The 17,359-nt window shown below is 48.1% G+C and overlaps 1 protein-coding gene across 1 annotated transcript in view; it reads right to left on the bottom strand.

The window, feature by feature from the left end:
- LOC100228861 (alpha-2-macroglobulin-like protein 1) overlaps nt 1–17,359 on the bottom strand; it is a 25,685-nt gene extending 8,326 nt beyond the window's left edge. The window contains exons 1-25 of the mRNA XM_072926481.1: nt 17,301–17,359; nt 16,504–16,687; nt 15,430–15,592; nt 14,837–14,889; nt 12,867–12,887; nt 12,213–12,384; nt 11,735–11,819; nt 10,306–10,417; nt 9,931–10,045; nt 9,425–9,534; nt 8,758–8,925; nt 8,301–8,531; nt 7,583–7,646; nt 7,059–7,204; nt 6,627–6,776; nt 6,246–6,398; nt 5,579–5,663; nt 4,681–4,795; nt 3,921–4,146; nt 3,670–3,796; nt 3,023–3,144; nt 2,526–2,580; nt 1,828–1,911; nt 696–872; nt 474–555 (exon numbers count right to left, since the gene is read on the bottom strand). Of these exons, the coding sequence (XP_072782582.1) occupies nt 474–555; nt 696–872; nt 1,828–1,911; nt 2,526–2,580; nt 3,023–3,144; nt 3,670–3,796; nt 3,921–4,146; nt 4,681–4,795; nt 5,579–5,663; nt 6,246–6,398; nt 6,627–6,776; nt 7,059–7,204; nt 7,583–7,646; nt 8,301–8,531; nt 8,758–8,925; nt 9,425–9,534; nt 9,931–10,045; nt 10,306–10,417; nt 11,735–11,819; nt 12,213–12,384; nt 12,867–12,887; nt 14,837–14,889; nt 15,430–15,592; nt 16,504–16,687; nt 17,301–17,359 (3,059 nt within the window). The remainder of the gene's footprint in view (nt 1–473; nt 556–695; nt 873–1,827; nt 1,912–2,525; nt 2,581–3,022; nt 3,145–3,669; nt 3,797–3,920; nt 4,147–4,680; nt 4,796–5,578; nt 5,664–6,245; nt 6,399–6,626; nt 6,777–7,058; nt 7,205–7,582; nt 7,647–8,300; nt 8,532–8,757; nt 8,926–9,424; nt 9,535–9,930; nt 10,046–10,305; nt 10,418–11,734; nt 11,820–12,212; nt 12,385–12,866; nt 12,888–14,836; nt 14,890–15,429; nt 15,593–16,503; nt 16,688–17,300) is intronic.

Below are 17,359 nucleotides of genomic sequence, written 5' to 3'. Positions count from 1 at the left end.
ACTAGAGACAATCTGGAATTCCCGAGTTTCTTCCTCCCTTCCTTTCTCCATTCATCTTAGCCAAGCACCATAGATGTATGCTGTGCCAAGGCAGCTCCTCTTCACTCACTGAGAAGAGGATTTTTTATTGCTCTTACCTGATTTTTTTCCAAACATGTGTACCCCTCTTGGCTGCCAGGCCACCACTAGCATGACCTGATGCTATCTGTGGGCCAACAGCAGTGGCATAGAGACAAAAAAAAAAGGTGTTTCTTTCCCTGGGACCACATCTTTGCTGTTCCACTTTCCCAGAAACTCTGCTGCCCTGCCCGACTGCTTTTCCAAGTTTTCCAAGTCTGCTCAGACTCTTCCTGTCAGGGAGTTTCTTCTGTGTCCATCCCAAAGAAGGAGCATCTTGTCAGCTTTCTCAAATACATTATGGCCTCTGACCCAGACAGGAAAAATCAGAAGTGAGAGACGTTTGCAGTTATTACCAAGTGTTTCCTTCTCCATCCTTCTGCCCAAAGAAGCTGTAGGAGCCATCTGTGTGCTTGTAAAGAAGTTGTGTCTGATACCCTGGGGAGATGGGAACAGTGATTAATATGGCATAGTAACACAGAGGGGACAGTGCTGACAGAGAGGGTGCAAGGGCAAGAGTTACTGGTATGCTGGACACAGGGGAAGGCAGAGGGACAAGGTGGGTCTGTTGTACTCACCATTGCGCAGGAATCCTGTTGCCCTGTCCTTGATCTCGGGGCTCAGCTGCCTCGTCTTCTCCAGGTACTGCAGCACATATACAACGGGGGCAAACAGCACCATGTTCTGCTCCCCACAGCCATGGGGCAGCTGCACCAGGTGGTCCAGGTTCTGCAGTGTTATCCCCATGAGGTCACCTATCCAAGGGTGTAAAAAGCAAAGAACGTGTAAATATTATTTGAGGTGCCTTTTCAGCCAGGCAGGGGATAACAGTGCTTTATCTCAGCAGGGGGAAAGCACTGGAGAAAGGAAGAAAGAGAAGTAAACAACTGAGTGCAAGATGGAGAGTGGCGACTGTTATGCCTCTTTCCAGCTTGGCATCATGACAACTCTATGGAGTGCCTGGAGATAAGTTCCCTTACCAACTTTTGCATTCTGAAGAGCTCCAGCTATAACAAATACTGTTTGTAAAAGGCTGTCAGCAGAGCTGTGCCTGCTCAATCTGTGTCACATAGACAAGCAAATATAACAGCACTCAGGGAAAGGTTGAAATGCCAGGTCTTTAGCCAAGCCTGTTCCACCTGGCCATATGTCAAGCATCAAAATGTGAAGAAACCAGCAGGGGTGCTAGTCAGATGGTGTGAAGGTGTCCATACATCCTCCAGCCAGTCAGAAAAGCCTGTGTTTTTATCTCTGTTGGGTTCTGTTGCACAGTATTCATGGCTATTTATGCCAGGCCTGGCTTCATGCCAGTCTGGCCTGCAATACAAATAGATGTATTTAATGGTAGGTATAACCAGTCCCAGTACCCTCTCCAAAGTTCCTTTGCAACTTTATAATGCTGAGAAAGATTTCTTCTCTCTAGGAGCTTCTGCTGTAGCATGGTTTTTAGCTTTACTGTTTGTATCTACACAGAAATAGCCAAGGTCCAAAGTCTCTGCACCAAGGTCCTAGCTAGAAAAGGAAGAATTATTCTCCTGTGCAGATTACTCTTCCCGTGAAAGCCAGAAATCTGAAAGCCTGGTGTTTGCAAGGAATAGAAACACAGCATGCACTCTTTTGGACAGTTTCACATCAAGTGGATCCTCTGACACCAGAGCCTTGCTCTGACATAGACCGGCAATCTGTGAGCCCACAGGAGAAGTCACTTACCTGTGACAGAAATTGATGCCCTGGCAGATGCCTTTACTATGTTGTTAGGGAGGCGAAGGGACACGGGTTCCTCAGCCACATTTCCTGATAACAGTAGGATAAAAGGTGCAGCATGAAACACCAAGCCAAAAGCCCCTAACTGGAGAGACAAGACTGGCCCAGGTAAGTGGGACACTGCCTACATCCCGCTCACATCGACTGTCCTGGTCATGGCACCGAGGTGCATTGCCTGGAAGCTTTTCAGATTAGACCATACATGAGAGCTGCTGGTGGGACCAAGGACCTGCCAGGCTTCACTTCAGCTCAATTCACTTCACCTCAGAGGGCTCACAAGGATCACAGCTGGACATCACTCAAATCGAGGACATCCTAGCAAGACTGGCAATGCTGCAGGGACAGGGTGGGAGGGTTGGAGCACCTCTCACTGGTGACTATCCAAGAGTTGCACTGTGGGAAGGACACTACAGAGCAGGTTTTTGCCACTAACACTCATCAGCAAATTCATGTAGGACAGCGCATGTGGGAGTAATATTTCTTATTCATTCGTGGCTGATAGGAAGTGAAATTTCCTATGTGAAAAATAATTTCAAAACATTCTGTCATGAGATCTCCCACAGTTTAGTTCTACTTTCAGGTATAGTTATTTCAGGCTGCAGAGCCCATTCAGGCTGTGCACATACCTCGTCTCAGGCACATACCTCCTCTTGGGCACAAAAGGGAGCTGTAGGACTTCTCCACTAACACACCCTCTGGCTGCCAGGGCAGAAACAAAAATACACATAAAATTCCCAAATGACAGCAACATTTCAGAGAAAGTTCAAGTCTGAATTCAGAGGTCAGGGACTCCAGCTTCCTCATTTTTGGCAGGTCTGCCCGCTTCACTGCACAAAGGATCAAGAGTAAGCCCAAGGGACAGGACTCTCTGGCCAGTGAGCACATACAAAAGCTCAGGTACAGCATGAAAAGCAGGGAAAGGTACAGGGAGAAACACAGACTTGGGAATGCAGCTCAAGAAAGAGTACTGCAATAATAGGCTTGGCTAGGTCCTGGGAGAAATAAAGTGAACTAAGCCACAGCTTTGGTATGCTGTTGTTGGCCAAAATTTGAGGTGATAAAACTATTTAGCCCATCTCAGTGTGCCTTCCCCCTTGGGCAGGGATACCATAGACAGAAATGAGGCTGTTCTCATACTGACCTGGACCAGCAAGCGTTTGGTCAGTGTGTGCCTCCCCCTCACAGCAGCTGGCAAAGGCTTCCTGCCCCCACACCGTGACGTGGTGTCCAGTACCTCTGTCCTCACTGAGATATTCAGAGTCCCTAGCAAAAAATTTAACAGAGTCCTTTTCTTATACCTGTGGACAAATGGAGTAAACTTTCTTTAACCAATAGTGGCCTGAGATGCTTTGGGTTGTTGGTCTTCATGGCCTCAGTGGCTTGGCCAGTGAAGGTGAGCCAGATGGTGCTGACAGCTTGTTCAGACACCCTGAGCATGAGAAAACTCAGTAATGTCTCACCAGCAGCGACTTCACTGACTTGAACAGCTTACCCTTCCCATTGCATATGCAGCATAGGACCAACAACACAAAATTCCCCCACCCACATCCATGCAGCCTCCTCCTCCCTTGCTGGTCCCACAGCCCTCTCTTCAGGAGTTCCTGCCCTCTCTGAAGTCTGTCTAAGAAGAGAGAAAGAAAGCAAACATAATGCATTTCTTGTTTGCACCATTAAGGACAAATCTCAGGATTCAGAGGAGTCCTAGCTCTGGCAATTTCTCTGGACCTCCCAAACCCTTTAATTTCAAATTTAGGGCTCCCCATCACCAGTCCCTTTTTGCTGCCATACCCGGTTGGACTGCTGTGACATTCCACATGAAGGTCTTGGACTCCTCTGCGCACAGACACTCCTTGTCTCTGCAAGACTGACATGGCTCCACCTGGAAGTCTGAGGATTTAGCCAAGGCTACCTGGATCTGAGGGAATGACAAATGCAGATGAGTGACTGGGCAACTCAGGTGAGATGGCACAATGAGCTCTAAAACTGGAGGGCAGAGTAGGCCTGTCCCACACAGTGTTACCTGTGGTACAGGCACACACCTCTATGCACTGCTGCAGGGAGCTGAAGACAGTGGCTTTCATCAGGAAGGTCTCCCCACGGATGACAGAATATGGCAGTGTCATGTCCACAAAGAAGGGCTGAACTGTTCTGAGACTCGTGGTCGGAGCAAGGCCAAACCCCCTCCCAGCCAAGCAGAACATCTTGACTTTCCACTCTGCAGCAGCAGTAGGTGCTATGACTGAGACATTTCTGCTGCCATTGGAACTGAGAGGAAGAGAGAACTTGCATGAAGAGGTTCATTTGCTAGTGGAGAGGGAGGAGGTGCAACGAGGAGTCTCATGGCCCTGCTGAGGGAGGTGACACAGGTCCTCATGCTTGGATCAACCTCTGCTGTATTGCCAATGACTTTTTCTCCAGTGGCTCACAGCAAGACATTTCTCAGCAATTTTTTCCCTAGAGCCATAAACCTCCCTTAAATGCCATCAGTAAAGGCTTTATGTCCTTCTTCTGAGCAAGACACTGCCCAAGCATTCCAGCTGTGTACACTCATGGTGGTTTTGTCTGGAAGTGTTCTCCTGTTCCTTAAATCTGTGTACACTTCAGTTCTGCACTTCAAAATCTACGAGTTTGACACTCTACAAATGCAGGGAAGAGCCACATAATTTGCACACAGAGGTCGCTTTGCACGTCTTTCACAAACTCAAGTCAGCCAAGTCTCTATAGCAAATAGAGCTATACATAGCAAATATAGCAAAAGTCTCATCCTTCTGTCCATTTGTAAAGTCAGGACTCACTTACCCAACAGAGTACACATTCCAAATCCAAGTTTCAGGGAAATAGTGGTGAAATCTTCTGTGAGTTGTAAACTGGGGTTGTTCCTCATTGATTCTTTGGTCTTCTGCAGAAGGCACCCCTGAAGGAAAGAGTAAGGAGTCCCACCAGAGTGGGAGAGCTGAATCTTGCCAAGCATAGACAGTCTAGCAGTGGGGCTGGAGGCAAAGCAAGCAGTAAGAGAGGCATAGGAGAGTCTGACAGAGGAAAGCACAAGGGACTGGACTGATTTCATGGGAGAGATTAGAAATGAAGGGAAAAGAGAGTGATAGCAGAAGCAGCTTGCAGTGAGCTGATTGCAAGGTTTCCAAGATTTGGTTAGACAAAGCCCTTTCCTGACTTGACCTAGAGTTGTTGCTTAAGAGACTGAGAACCTCCAGAGAGCCATTCTAACCAACATTTCTATAATTCTGTGAGTAATAGTACTGTTTGCTTGCTGCACAAAGCTCACATTCCACAGCAAGCAATGGTTTAAATACAGGCAGGCACATGAGCCAGCTGAGTACAGTTGCACTTGATAAGTGCAAACTGAGACACAGAGGAACATGGCTGTCTCTGTGGCTACAAATGGGGACAGAAGCTGGGTCTCAGTACAGCCTGAGGAATAGGAATAGACACTGGGAAACGGATCCTGGGCCTCACTTGGGTTTGTCCGTGAGGAAAGGGAGTGTCATCCTTTAGTGTCAGGGAACATCCAAGCAATGACAGCCTTCAGAGCCCCTTTTTTATGGAGACTGGGTCACTTATACTGAAGTGAGTCTGGTGGACTGTGGCAGCAGCACCTGGTACTGCTAAGAGAGACAACATTCACCACCAACAAACCCCAAAGATCTCATGTCTCAGGTAGGCTCAAAGTGCAGCTCACCTACGACTGGCTTCCTATCCATCCGACGGGAGCATTGAGAGGGTTTCTTGATTACAAGGTTTGAGAACACTTTCAGTCCCATGTTCTATTCGGAAAAGAGGGAGGGCAGGGAAGGCAGAAAAGCATCTGTGAGTAGGGAAGACTGACTGATGATCTTCAAATTACTCTAGAAACCATAAGGGTCAGGACAACCCAGTGCCCAGGCAGCCCAGAGCAGCACTGGCCCGAGCAGACAGAGTGCTGAGGGAGGCATGGAGATCTGCCCCAGAGGTCTGCCTGGTATCTGCCCAAAACAGTGGCAAAGAGCAGCTAACAACTAAGCCATGTCAACAACCCATGGTCTAACAATTTGGATCACTCCCTCTCTTTTCTCTATTACTATAGACAAACAGTACACAGCCAGGACCTCATTCCTTATTCCCATTCAAGTCCAAAAAAATGGAGTTTGATGGTCCAGGATTTCATCACCTTGCTTTGTGCACATGTGGAGGGAAATACAGGTATTCCTGCTCAATGGGGTAGTACATCTTTTGAGACAAAACAGTTCAGTTGGGGCAGACAGCAGGGTCTGTCTGGAGGAGGAAAGGCCCTCTCAGACTGCTTGGGGAGAAAATACCTCAGATGCTCATAACTGCTGCAGCTCTGGGAAACATCATGAGGTGATTACCCGGAAAAGGTTGAAGATGTCAGGCTGAAAGGAATGTTGTGGCCTTCCTCGTAGCAGAGATGACAAGGACTGAGGCTGCACACAGTGATCTGAATGCTCTTCTACTTGGGCAGGGTATCCACGTTGGTAGGCAGCAGGGAACAAACCATAGACCTAGGGAAACTCACAGGCAGGGAAGGATTGAGCAAGGAGCAGATACCTCCAGTTACTTCACTCCATCCTCCCCTAGCATGCACACCAATTCCTGTCCTTCTTCCTAGGCAGGCCTTGCTTTCTCCTTCACACACAGACCTCCTCATTCATTGGCCTCCAGCTCCCCTGCCTGCCTTGCCCAGCTCATCCATCACTCCTGAGGTTTTGCCTGGTTGCACAGACACTCACCATTTGGCTGGTCAGCTCATGGTCTGGTCTGGTGAAGAACATGTTTTCATCCACTGCCTGGACTGCACACAGGGAGCCAGGCGCTGCCTGCAGCTGGAGCTGCACTGCTGACCCTGCGTGTGCTTCTTTTTCTGGGAATCCTACCTTGACCTAGAGCAATACATCAGGAAAGGAATATGAAAAGGAAAGAGGTCTGAGGAGGGTGACAGATGGCACAGTTAGAAAGAGGAAGACTAGCTGGAATCTCCCCTGCTCAGCCACTACTATCAGAAGTCACTGCTGAAGATTTCCTGGTCCCTGGGAACTGTGCTGCAGGTACCCCTCCTATCTCTTCTGCCCAGTTCTCTCTTGGAAGGATCTGAGGGTCTCCTTCCCTCAGGCCTCCTGACTCCTGCTCATCAGCTCTCCCCCAGCCACAGAGGTGAGTCTCACCTGGTTTTGGAAACACAAGGCAACATCCAAACGGATGCTGTCAGCTGTGACCCCTCCGTTGGGGAAGATGGCGTACACCACTAAGGAAGGTGATGGGGACAAGTCGGCAGAGAAGGTCAAAGGGATGGAGAATGAGCCCTTCAACACTGAAGAAGGAAAGGCAAAATATTTTCATTATAGGCCCACCGACACCTCCTTCTTCCCTTCTTCCCTTTGTGCTATATAATCTCAAAATGTCAAACCAATTTCTGCTGCTGCACTGTCTGCCCTTTCCCTCCGTTCTCTGACCCATTCTCCCTCCCCTCTGACCCATCTTCCCCTACATCCTCCCAGTCTCTCTTCTCATCATTGTTTCATTCTTTCTTTTTGCCCTCTTCCATATTTGACACAATTGCTTCCTCAGCCTCCCTCTGTCCTGTTTGCTGACTGCTCCAGACCTGTAGATTGAGGGAATTTGGAAGGAACTCTGGCAATTCTCATGACCAACCTAGAAACCAACTGGGTGCAACTGTTTCATGACTTACTGTTCAGTTTCCCGATCTGGATATTCCTCTGGCCCCTGACAACAATTCCAGACTTGCCAGTGACCTGCAGGAGGAGGGACATGGGATGAGCAGACTGCTGTTTGCCACCAGAGTGCATCCACACTTATCTATGTGCATCTTGCTTTCAAAAGCAAAATAAAGCCCCGAAAATTAACTGTGGGCTCAATCCAATCCCAAACTTGAGGATATTTTCAGACATGACGGTTGGGAGGAGAAACTTTAACACAGGAGTCTCTGGTCTAGTCTGTTCAGTGAGGAAAATGGATCAGTAGTGGCTTCACTGCAGACTGGTGAGTGATAATTAAAGTGTTTCTCCTCTAGTAGGCTGGCCTCCAGAACAGACCAAAATCCATTTCCACTGAGCAGCTGTTTGATAACCAGAGTGAAAAAGGGATACCCAACCAGTTTTAAAGGGAGAATAAACTTCCAGCTGCAGCCTCGGCAGAGGCTACAGAGGGGATGGGCTACAAAGACAGAAACCTCCTCCTTATCCATGGAGGTAACTGTAGCTCCAGCACCAGGATCAGGGTGTGGCCAGGCTGAGCCCTACCAGGTGTAGCATTCACCCAGTCCCCTGAGAACAAGGTTTAGCTGTCATCCCTCCAGGGATGACCTAAACTATATCCTGAGCTTTTCATTGAGGTCTGGTCCTATCAGTGCAGCCTTTCCCCCCGGGTTATCTACTACCCTTACTCACATAGTATGCAAAACTTATACGGCTGGTGTCTTCTCCCAGGTCATCCCTGCTGAGTGTGAAGGTCACCTGGACGTTCTGCTTCAGCCCACAGGGCAGTGTTTCTGTGGGTGGGTGTATGTCCAGGAAGCTCTTGGTTGTGACATGGAAGGGCTGCAGGTGATGGTAAGCGTTCGTGTAACTGAAGTCAGTCCTTCGAGGAGCGCGCATGAACTCCTCCAGTGTGAACCTCCCCTGACAGGGCACAGAGACACACAGAAATGAAGGGTTTCATGCTTCAGTGCTTTGTTAGGCTGTCATCAGCTTGGTTTGGGAAAGGCTGTTGGCCTGGTGCATTCCAGCTGGCTCTGGGCAGAGATGTGTGGTGAGCCCAGGCCTGAGCTGGCAGCGGGGCTGCAGGGCAGGAGGGGAAGCACAGGTAGAGCTCAAGGACTCTCACATATGCAGAAGTGGTGTTTACCTCCAAAGAGACTGATGAGCTGTTCCAGGCAGTTGTGTCGAGGTTGAACGATGCTATTCCACTGTCATCTGTGATGTATGTTTTGATAAACCGACGCCTCATGACCCTTATCACAAGATAAACCTTCCTGTTCTTCATACCAGTTCCATAGTGATCCTGAACCTTAATCTGGTGACAATAGGGTGAGGCAGGAAAGCCATAGTCAGATATTTCTTCCAATGTCATACCTCAACCTTCCTATCTCTAAAAAGCACAGACCCTCCTGTGTAGGTCACCTACAGACTTCAGTCTGGCCCCAGGAAGACAGGAGAATTGCACAATTCCCTCATCTCTAATGTGAAGCTGAGCATGGTTCAAATCTGTCTGCTCCAAAAGGTGTGTGTGGCTAGAACATGAGGAGTTTCTCTCCTGGCCTGCAGCTGAGACATCCTTGCATCCCAGCATCCCTGCTGAAACACCACTCATTGCTCTCAGCAGATGCTGGAAGTGTAAACACAACAGGGAACCTGAAATGCAGCAACTGTAGCTACACTGTAAGCAATGGGACACAGTGCAAGGTAAAATACTCTGTCTGAGGAGCAGAAAATGCTTTGGGTCAGCTAGATCTACTAGATATCATATCCTTTGGCAAATGAGAGGCAGCAAAAAAGCAAGGGAAGAAAATCACCTTCCCCCTGTATGGTACTCCAGGGATGTAATATTCATTGGGTGTCTCAAATACTGCCTTTGCAGCTGTCCTGGAGATGAGGATTTGGCTGGAGGTGTTGATCTGCACCCCTGTTGGAATGCAGAGTGCAAGGGAAGCAGGATCAGTACCAGATGTGACTAGTGCACTGTAATTTAATCTCACTTTGTTATTCCCAACCCCTTTTAGCTGTGTCCGTAGCTTCCTTGCCAACACCAGCATTCTTCAAGGTTTGGAGGCCACTCCTGTGGCAGCTCCTTCTTTAGTTAAGCTGTCTGCAAGCCTCCTTGTAGCCTCACAGACCCACACCACTCATCCAGCTCCCAGCCACTCCTCATCCTCCTGCTGCTGTCAGAGTAGCTCTCCATGCCCATGTGGTGATCCCAGCAGCAGGGAGGAGGAGACGGGGATGTGTGCACTCTCTAATCCTCAAACCCCAGAATGGTTCCTCTTGCCCCTGTACCTTCCCTTGCTGAGCCCCTGGGTACCTGTGCCCATCTCCAGGAGAGAGGCTTCTGCATAAAGTTTGTTGTCTTCCTCGCTGGGAGTCAGATTGAAGACTGATGTGCTGACAGAAGGGGTGAAACACCCATTGCTTGCTGTCTGCAATAGGGAGTGACAGGTATGATTTGGTGCTAGGGAGAAGGGAAGGGGTCAGAAGTACAAGGGATTAGTCATAAAACATAAACTCATAAAACACTGGAACATGTCCCCCGGGGAGGTGGTGGATGCTTCATTCCTGGCAACATTCAAGGTTAGACTGGACGGGGCTCTGCGCAGTTTGTTCTATTCACTCAACCCTTGACACTTCATCCTCTGTGGTGCTTCCTTACTGCCCATATACCTTCCAGGATTTTACTCACGGGACCGCTGTATTCCCTACAGATGTCCTTGCTGGCATCCTGGGGCCATCTCCTTGCTTTCTGGCACAGAGTCACATGCACAGTCCCTCGCACTGCTTTCCCAAAACTGTACCTGCAGGGAGAACACCAGAGGAGCTCCTAGGCAGAGGCACTGCCTGCTCTGTCCAACACGTCACTCCACACAGGTGCCTTTTGTGACAAAGGTCTTACTGCAGCTGGCAAGCAGGCAGGCACAAATTAAAATAAAGCACTTTGAGTACTTTGGGAGTGCAATAGCATGGTCTGGCATCCAACAGATGTAGGAACAAAGGAACAGATGCAGCAATGGACAGGAGCAGACCCACACCCTCTGGAGCTCTCCCGCTGCTGAGCACTTGCTGTCCTAGAATTGCAGGCAGACACAACGAGTGGGCCTGATTTATCCACTTGGTGAAGATATTAGTTTGGGGGCTAAAGCCAGCAGAAACAGGTGTCCCTGCAGACAGCAACAGCAAATCGCAGTAATAGAGCCACAGAGTGACCTCAGACTTGCCTCACTATGGGTTTGTCTCATGATCAAGGCTCTTGTTTCCATCATCAGACCTGCTCTGCTGATTTAGACATTTAGGTATTTCCTCTGCCTGCTTTGCTGCCTTTTCTGGCTTTGACCCCTCTCTGACTTGCCCTTTGGAGTAATGCTCCTGATGGTATCAGTAAAAAGACGACATCTGTGACCCATCCTTGTGATGTAGAGTGGTGAGTACTATTTACTGCTACAGCCTCATATGACCTGATTGTAACTGTCCCAATTAATGAGAAATTATGTCAGACCAATCAGTGGCAAAAAGAGACACCAAAGGTCTCCAGACAATGCAGCCCCGAATACAAATGAGCTCACCAAATTTTGAGTGCTCTTGAGCTCATTGTCCTCCCTTCTTTGTGTTTATACTGTCATAGGTTCTGCCCCCCTTCCCACCCTCATCTGCTCGTTTTTTGCTGATAACCACATAATTAGAGAAATTTATCCACTGCTTCTAAGAAGGCTATAAGTTTAGCAGCATGTAAGTGAGAAGGAAAGGCATAAACTGCTACAGGAATGCCAGCTCCTGCGCCTTTACCTCAACATGTCTGTCCCATATCTGGTAAGTGCTTTTCCCACATGGGATCTTTCAATGCTGAACAGACACATCTTCCAGAGGAGGGTATCTGTTGCCTAGGGCAAGTCTCTCTGTAGCTGGGTGTTCTCTCTCCTGTGTAGCTGAGGTACCTCTTCCCCAAGGAAGAAGCCATTAGCTTGATTCTTGAACTATTTGGGATTCTTCTAAAGGAATGACTCAGTTTGATCCTTCTTGAGTCACCTCTCTTTGATGGATTGAAAATATAGGAGACATATGGAAGGAGAGACACAGTTTTGATGGAATCTTTCCTTTCCCCGGAACATTCTCCTTACCTGCCACACACTTGCAGTGGGAAAGTTTTATCAGAAGCATAAATCTGAGCTGGTCCCTCGAAGAAAACATCAAACTTTTGCAACACTGGAACAAAAACATCAGAGTTACTCCATCAAGGGCAGAAGACTACCTGGGCACAGGTGAAGAGTACGTTCCTATGAAGGAATGTGTTAATGAGTTAAAAGCAAGCATTAATTAAAAGCAGGGAAACCAAAGAAAGAATCCCTTCCTCCCGCCCCCCCCCCACAACAGTCTTGCAGAGGTCTTTAATGTATTTTTAATCTGCCAGAAGGTACCTTCTCCAGGAATCTCCAGCACAATCTCCCTTGTGTTCATTTGTTATTGCCCATAGATTTGCATTCAGTCACAGCTCTCAGGCAGTAAATCCTATTTTGCAATATTTGGCTTTACATCGTTATACAGACAGGCAAGCAACAAACAAGCAACTTCTTCCATCCCTTTCTTCATTCTCCTTACCACGTTCCTCCACCTTAAAGGTACTGGACTGTACTGAGCTGGACCTAAAGGACTGGGCACTGATGGTGTAAGTCCCCAGGGAGAGTTCATCAGCTAACTGGAACGAGAGATCTGCAATGCCCTGTTTTGGTCTCACATCCAGCCACTGGCCAATGCGGTTTTGGTTCGGATCCTGTGGTGCAAGGGAAGAAAAGAAGAGGCAGTCATCAGCAATGCTGGCTATTCTCCACCCAGAACCCACTGGATTCAAAGGCATAGCAGACATTTCAGAGGCTTTCACAGGTTCCTGCTGGTTTTAGCCCAGATGGTGATGCTGGAGCACCAACAGAGGTGAACCCAACCCACCCAGGTTTACTCTGCTCTACACAACCACAGAAAAAGAAGGTATGGAAGGTTCTGACATTTAGACTCTCCAGTCTCCAGTAAAGGTGAACTATAAAAATTAGCTAAAGCCTGGCCCACATTCCTGAATGTAGAAATGGATTAAGTCAAACCATTTGTATCATCAAGTCTTGTTAACAAGAAGCATTTGGACAGAAAAGGTGCATGCATAGAGCCTAAGAAAAGTAACTTGAACTATTAAGACAGCATCCTAGGTACTATCCATACTGAAATACCTTTCCTCATAACACCTGAGGAGTCTGGAACACCCACCTGGATTTCCACCATGGAGTACTGCAAAGCAAACAGACATCACTGTCAAAAACTGGCATGACACAGCAACCTGTATATATATTTCTCTCACCCAGCCAGCCCCTGTACTGTGACAAACATTATGATACAAGAAGCTTGATCCTACTGAAACCAGGACAACTGCTTTGAAATGGTAAGGAATAGTAAAAATCTATGCTATTCTTCAGAATTGCTTTTTGATGCCTGAATATTTAAGATGCATTTTGATAGGTATTGAACAACCATAAAAGCTAGAATTTGCTCCAATAAAATGGGGAAGAGTAAGAAGACTCTCAAATACCATCATCCCAAGTTCACAAATATTAAATGGCCTCAATATGTAACATATATCCCAATAATTAGCAAAACTGCATCACCTATAGGAAGAACACTCAGAAAATCTTCCTTTAAAATCCCTGACATAGGAGGTAAAGCTGGAAATTATGAATTAATGCTGAGTGCAGCTGACAGTAACAGGGAGGGACAAAGGAGGACACATTTCAGCCCTTCTAGGCCCATTAATTCTCTGTTTGTTCTTATATCACTTCATCTATCATCCAGGCAGTATTGGTGAAGAGACTAATATGGGATCACAACACATAATGAGGCAGGAGCAGGGCTTGGGAGAGTAACCAGACTGTAAACATCCAATTTACATGTAATTCACATAATTCATCATTCTAAGCTTTCATACAAGTTATCAGAGGCAACTCTGTTTTCACTGAAATAAAAAAAAAGTGCAGAATAAACTGCTGGTGAACAGCATCCATATTAACTCCAACTCATCTACTTTACAATCTAGGTATTACACCTTCTATGCTGCAGTGCACTCAAGCCTTTATAATAGCTTTGGCTAAACACAATCTCTTTGAATTTTCATCACAGCGTAATTAACAGTAACAGCGTTAATTTGTTTGTATTCACACATAGACAGCAAGCCTTTACAGTCAAATATGTACATGAACCAATTGTAGGCATGGAAGCAAATGTATTGTTTATATTTCATTGTCTTATTAATATAAGATATATGCCTTCTCTTTGTTGGGGAAAAAAAGAGTGTTTGATCCTAGGGCCTCACCAATAGCCCAAGAAATAAGAACTTAAGTCAGCAATAAAGAAGCTGGAAGGATCTCTCCCTTTATTTTAGTCTGGAAGGATTTGGTCCAACTCCCCTACTGTGTGCCTTCAGTATTTTAATTGTCATGGCATGAATTCCTGTTGGCTCTCCCTAAATTGCTTGAGGACTGAGGAGTGAAATAGTATAGCTGCTGGCTGCAGATATAATTGCTTACTGAAGAATGCCACCAGCCTTGCAGTTTCCTGGCCACCACATATGTAAGTCTCTGGCAACTTCTCACTCCCTTGACATGGGGAAAATGAGCTGCTGCCAGCAGCAAGTCAGTATAATTTGGTTATACTGTTTTCTCTCTTCTTTTTATGATCACCTCCTGTGTATCCTTCCCCATATTAATTAATTTTTCTTAAAATGTTGCAGCTTGCTTCAGGCTCTCCTGCCACCCTCAGGTGCCACACACTGCACAAATCACTGAGCTTTCCAGGGCTGTGGGAGGGGATCTTCGAATCTGGTGATGTCTGTACACAACTTTGTCTGATAATTATGCCCATGGCCAGCAGTCCACAGACTGGTCCCCAGAAGCCCTATCTGCTTTTTTGGCAAGGGCAGGTGCACTCAGGTAACTCAGCTAGCTGGAAATGCTGGCACACTCCCCAAACACCATCCAACCCTCCCATCAACCAGCAGCCATCCTATAACAGCAACAGCAGAGCCATCAGCCAACAGGAATTCTTGCTCAAATCTTGTTGACTCAAGGGTTGGCATTGACCACCCTGGATGCTGGGACTGTCCCAGTGTCCCTGGCATGGGGTTGGTAGAGGAAGCAGAACCATCTAAAGCCTGGAGACCTCCTTGGCTCCACTTAGACAGGCTTTACCTTGCTGTTAACAGGAGCAAAGTCTTCAGTCAGCGTCACAATCCTGAATTTCACTGGAGGGAGAAAATGGAGTAAAGCACATTACAGACAGAGTGCACGTGCGAACAGACTTGCCCCACACTTGTCTCACCCCAGAATCACAGCTCCACACCCAGCACTAGTGGCAGCCCCATGCCTGCCCTGCAGCCCCTCTCACCCTTTGCTCAGCCCCACTCAGCTCTGCTTACACCAAACACGTGGCAGCAGCACAGCTGCTTCACAATTTAGGGGTTTTCCCATGGACTACGGCCAGGGTTACCTTACATTTTCTTCTCTGCAGTGTAGGCAGACCAGTCCCACTGGCCTTGGCCAAGAAGACCATGTTCAGGTCTGCTCCCTTTTCCAAGCCAGCTCTGCTCCTAGAGCACGTGAGGCCTCCCCTCCCAGGCCCCTCCTGCTGCTAAAACATGGGATACCTCACTGCAGCTCTCCCCTCTGTCCCCATGGAGCCCACATAGCACAAATCACTCAGCGCTCCGCTCACAGGAAATTGAGAACAAAGCCTGGGAGGGTCAAGGCAGGGCCACTGTCAGGATGCTCCATGTGTTGCTCACCTGTCTGTCCTGGATTATAGATGGGCTTATCCATTTGAATGAAGGTGCCTGTTCCAGCCCTGCGGATCAGGACATTTTTCTCTTCACTTGCACTGAAGTAGTGGCCATTGGAGATGCTCAGGTGCACAGTGGCCACCTCCTGGCTGCCTGCAGGTCGGGGCACCTGGGACACAAAACAGGAGAGCCACCAGGTTAGCAGGCATCAGAGCAGCGCTCTTCTCACTTCTGCTGCACTGCAAGGCCAGGCTCTTTGCCATCTTACTCTGGAGGCCAGCACAGGGTGTCCCCTCAGTGGCTGAAGGCCATGTCTGTGGAAGCACAGGGAACAATGCTTAACAGCTGGGATAGACCTTGGACAAGAGAAAAAGGAGTCTATTCTGACACAGAAATTTTGTTTACTCCTTCGCAGGACCACTGTTAGAATCTGCATGGAGCAAGATGGAGAAGAATAACTCAAGGGAAGAAAAGGTCTATGGTGATGAGAATTCCTAGAGTGTGAGGGTCACAAAGACTGAAATCCCGCCTTATTATCAGTGCAAACTAAGAAAATAAGGATCATGAGTTTGGCAAATAAGGAAGATTTATGCTGAGCTTGTGTGTACACCCTCCCATGTCTTTCCTAGTCCTAGTCCTCCGGGACATTTTCAAGCCCAGAAAGAAAAGCTTGGAAAGAAGAAGACATGAGGGAAGCTGTCTGAGATGAGGGGTCTGACTCTTTCTGCATCACAGATTCACAAACAACACGCTGTGACAGTGCATCCTCCTCAGGGGAAAGAATGAGCTGCGTGACTGCCATTTGGGTGCTTCTAAGCTATCCACCCTCCTCAGAGCTTTGCTGCCTGGCCAGGCAGCCTTTCCTCAGTGTGCCACCAGGGTATCCCGCAGGAAGAGTACCATGCAGACAGACAAAGACAAGCAGCAAAGCCACCAGGCTGCCACCAAACCCTCCCCCTGATTGTGCATTCACTCTTTCCACGCCCTCTTATCTTCTGTCTTCCTCATTCTCTCTTTCTTTGGTGATGAGCACGTTGTGAGCTGCCAGCTAGGGGTCCCTGCCAAGACCCTGACTCTGACCTGAAATCTGGTGCACTCGAAGATCCAGTCGCTCCGGACAACCTTGCGGTACAGGCTGAGGTTGCCAGATGGGTGCACGAGAGTTAAAGCCACACGAACAGGCTTTTCAACCCCACGAAGGTCCAAGCATGCCCTCTGGGATGAGGGATAGGGCAGGGCAGCTGGAATGATGATCAGGTACCTCCTGCAGTGGGGAAACAAGATATCATCACATCCCGGGAGCCCTCTTGCCCACTCTTGGCACTAAAAGGCTGGCCTGAGGCAACAGGAGAGTTTGCCATCTGAGATTAGGAGGTGCTGTTCTGCTGGAGAAACTGGAACAGATTGCCAGAGTGAGGACCTTGCACAGGACAGGATGGAATGTATAGAGTTCATTTCAGATAAATACAAGATGAATACTTTCAGGTGACGGAACAGAATTTGCTCTTCTTGCTTTGACATGGCTCCTCAACTACCCTGACAGCAGACTGGTTCCTGTTTATCCATCCCCTGCCTTGCAGCCCTTTTCATTTGCCCTTCACTTTGTCCTACACCTTTCCCTTCATCCCACCTCATACTGCAGTCCCTCCCTCTTGTTCCCACCACCAGTGCCCACCTAGCTCTGGTACTGCAGACATATCCATGGGAGAGGTTCCCACCTTCAGGAGGGCCCTGCTTTCACAACAAGGCTCTGCACCCCACCCCATGTCCAGCCCTTCCAGGAGGTGACACACAGGGTCCCACACTCTCTCCCTGCTGTCTTGGCCCCTCCCTCAGCATGCACAACTATAATCACTAGATTTTTAAATGGCACTTACGGTTGTGCCACTATCCCCAGGGTGTAGAGCAGCCAGCTCAGGAGGAAGGGAATCCACAT

Source organism: Taeniopygia guttata, chromosome 1, assembly GCF_048771995.1.
Source record: "Taeniopygia guttata chromosome 1, bTaeGut7.mat, whole genome shotgun sequence".
Lineage (NCBI taxonomy): Eukaryota > Metazoa > Chordata > Aves > Passeriformes > Estrildidae > Taeniopygia > Taeniopygia guttata.
Note: the sequence above shows the minus strand (reverse complement) of the source record. Positions and strands in the feature narration are given on the sequence as shown.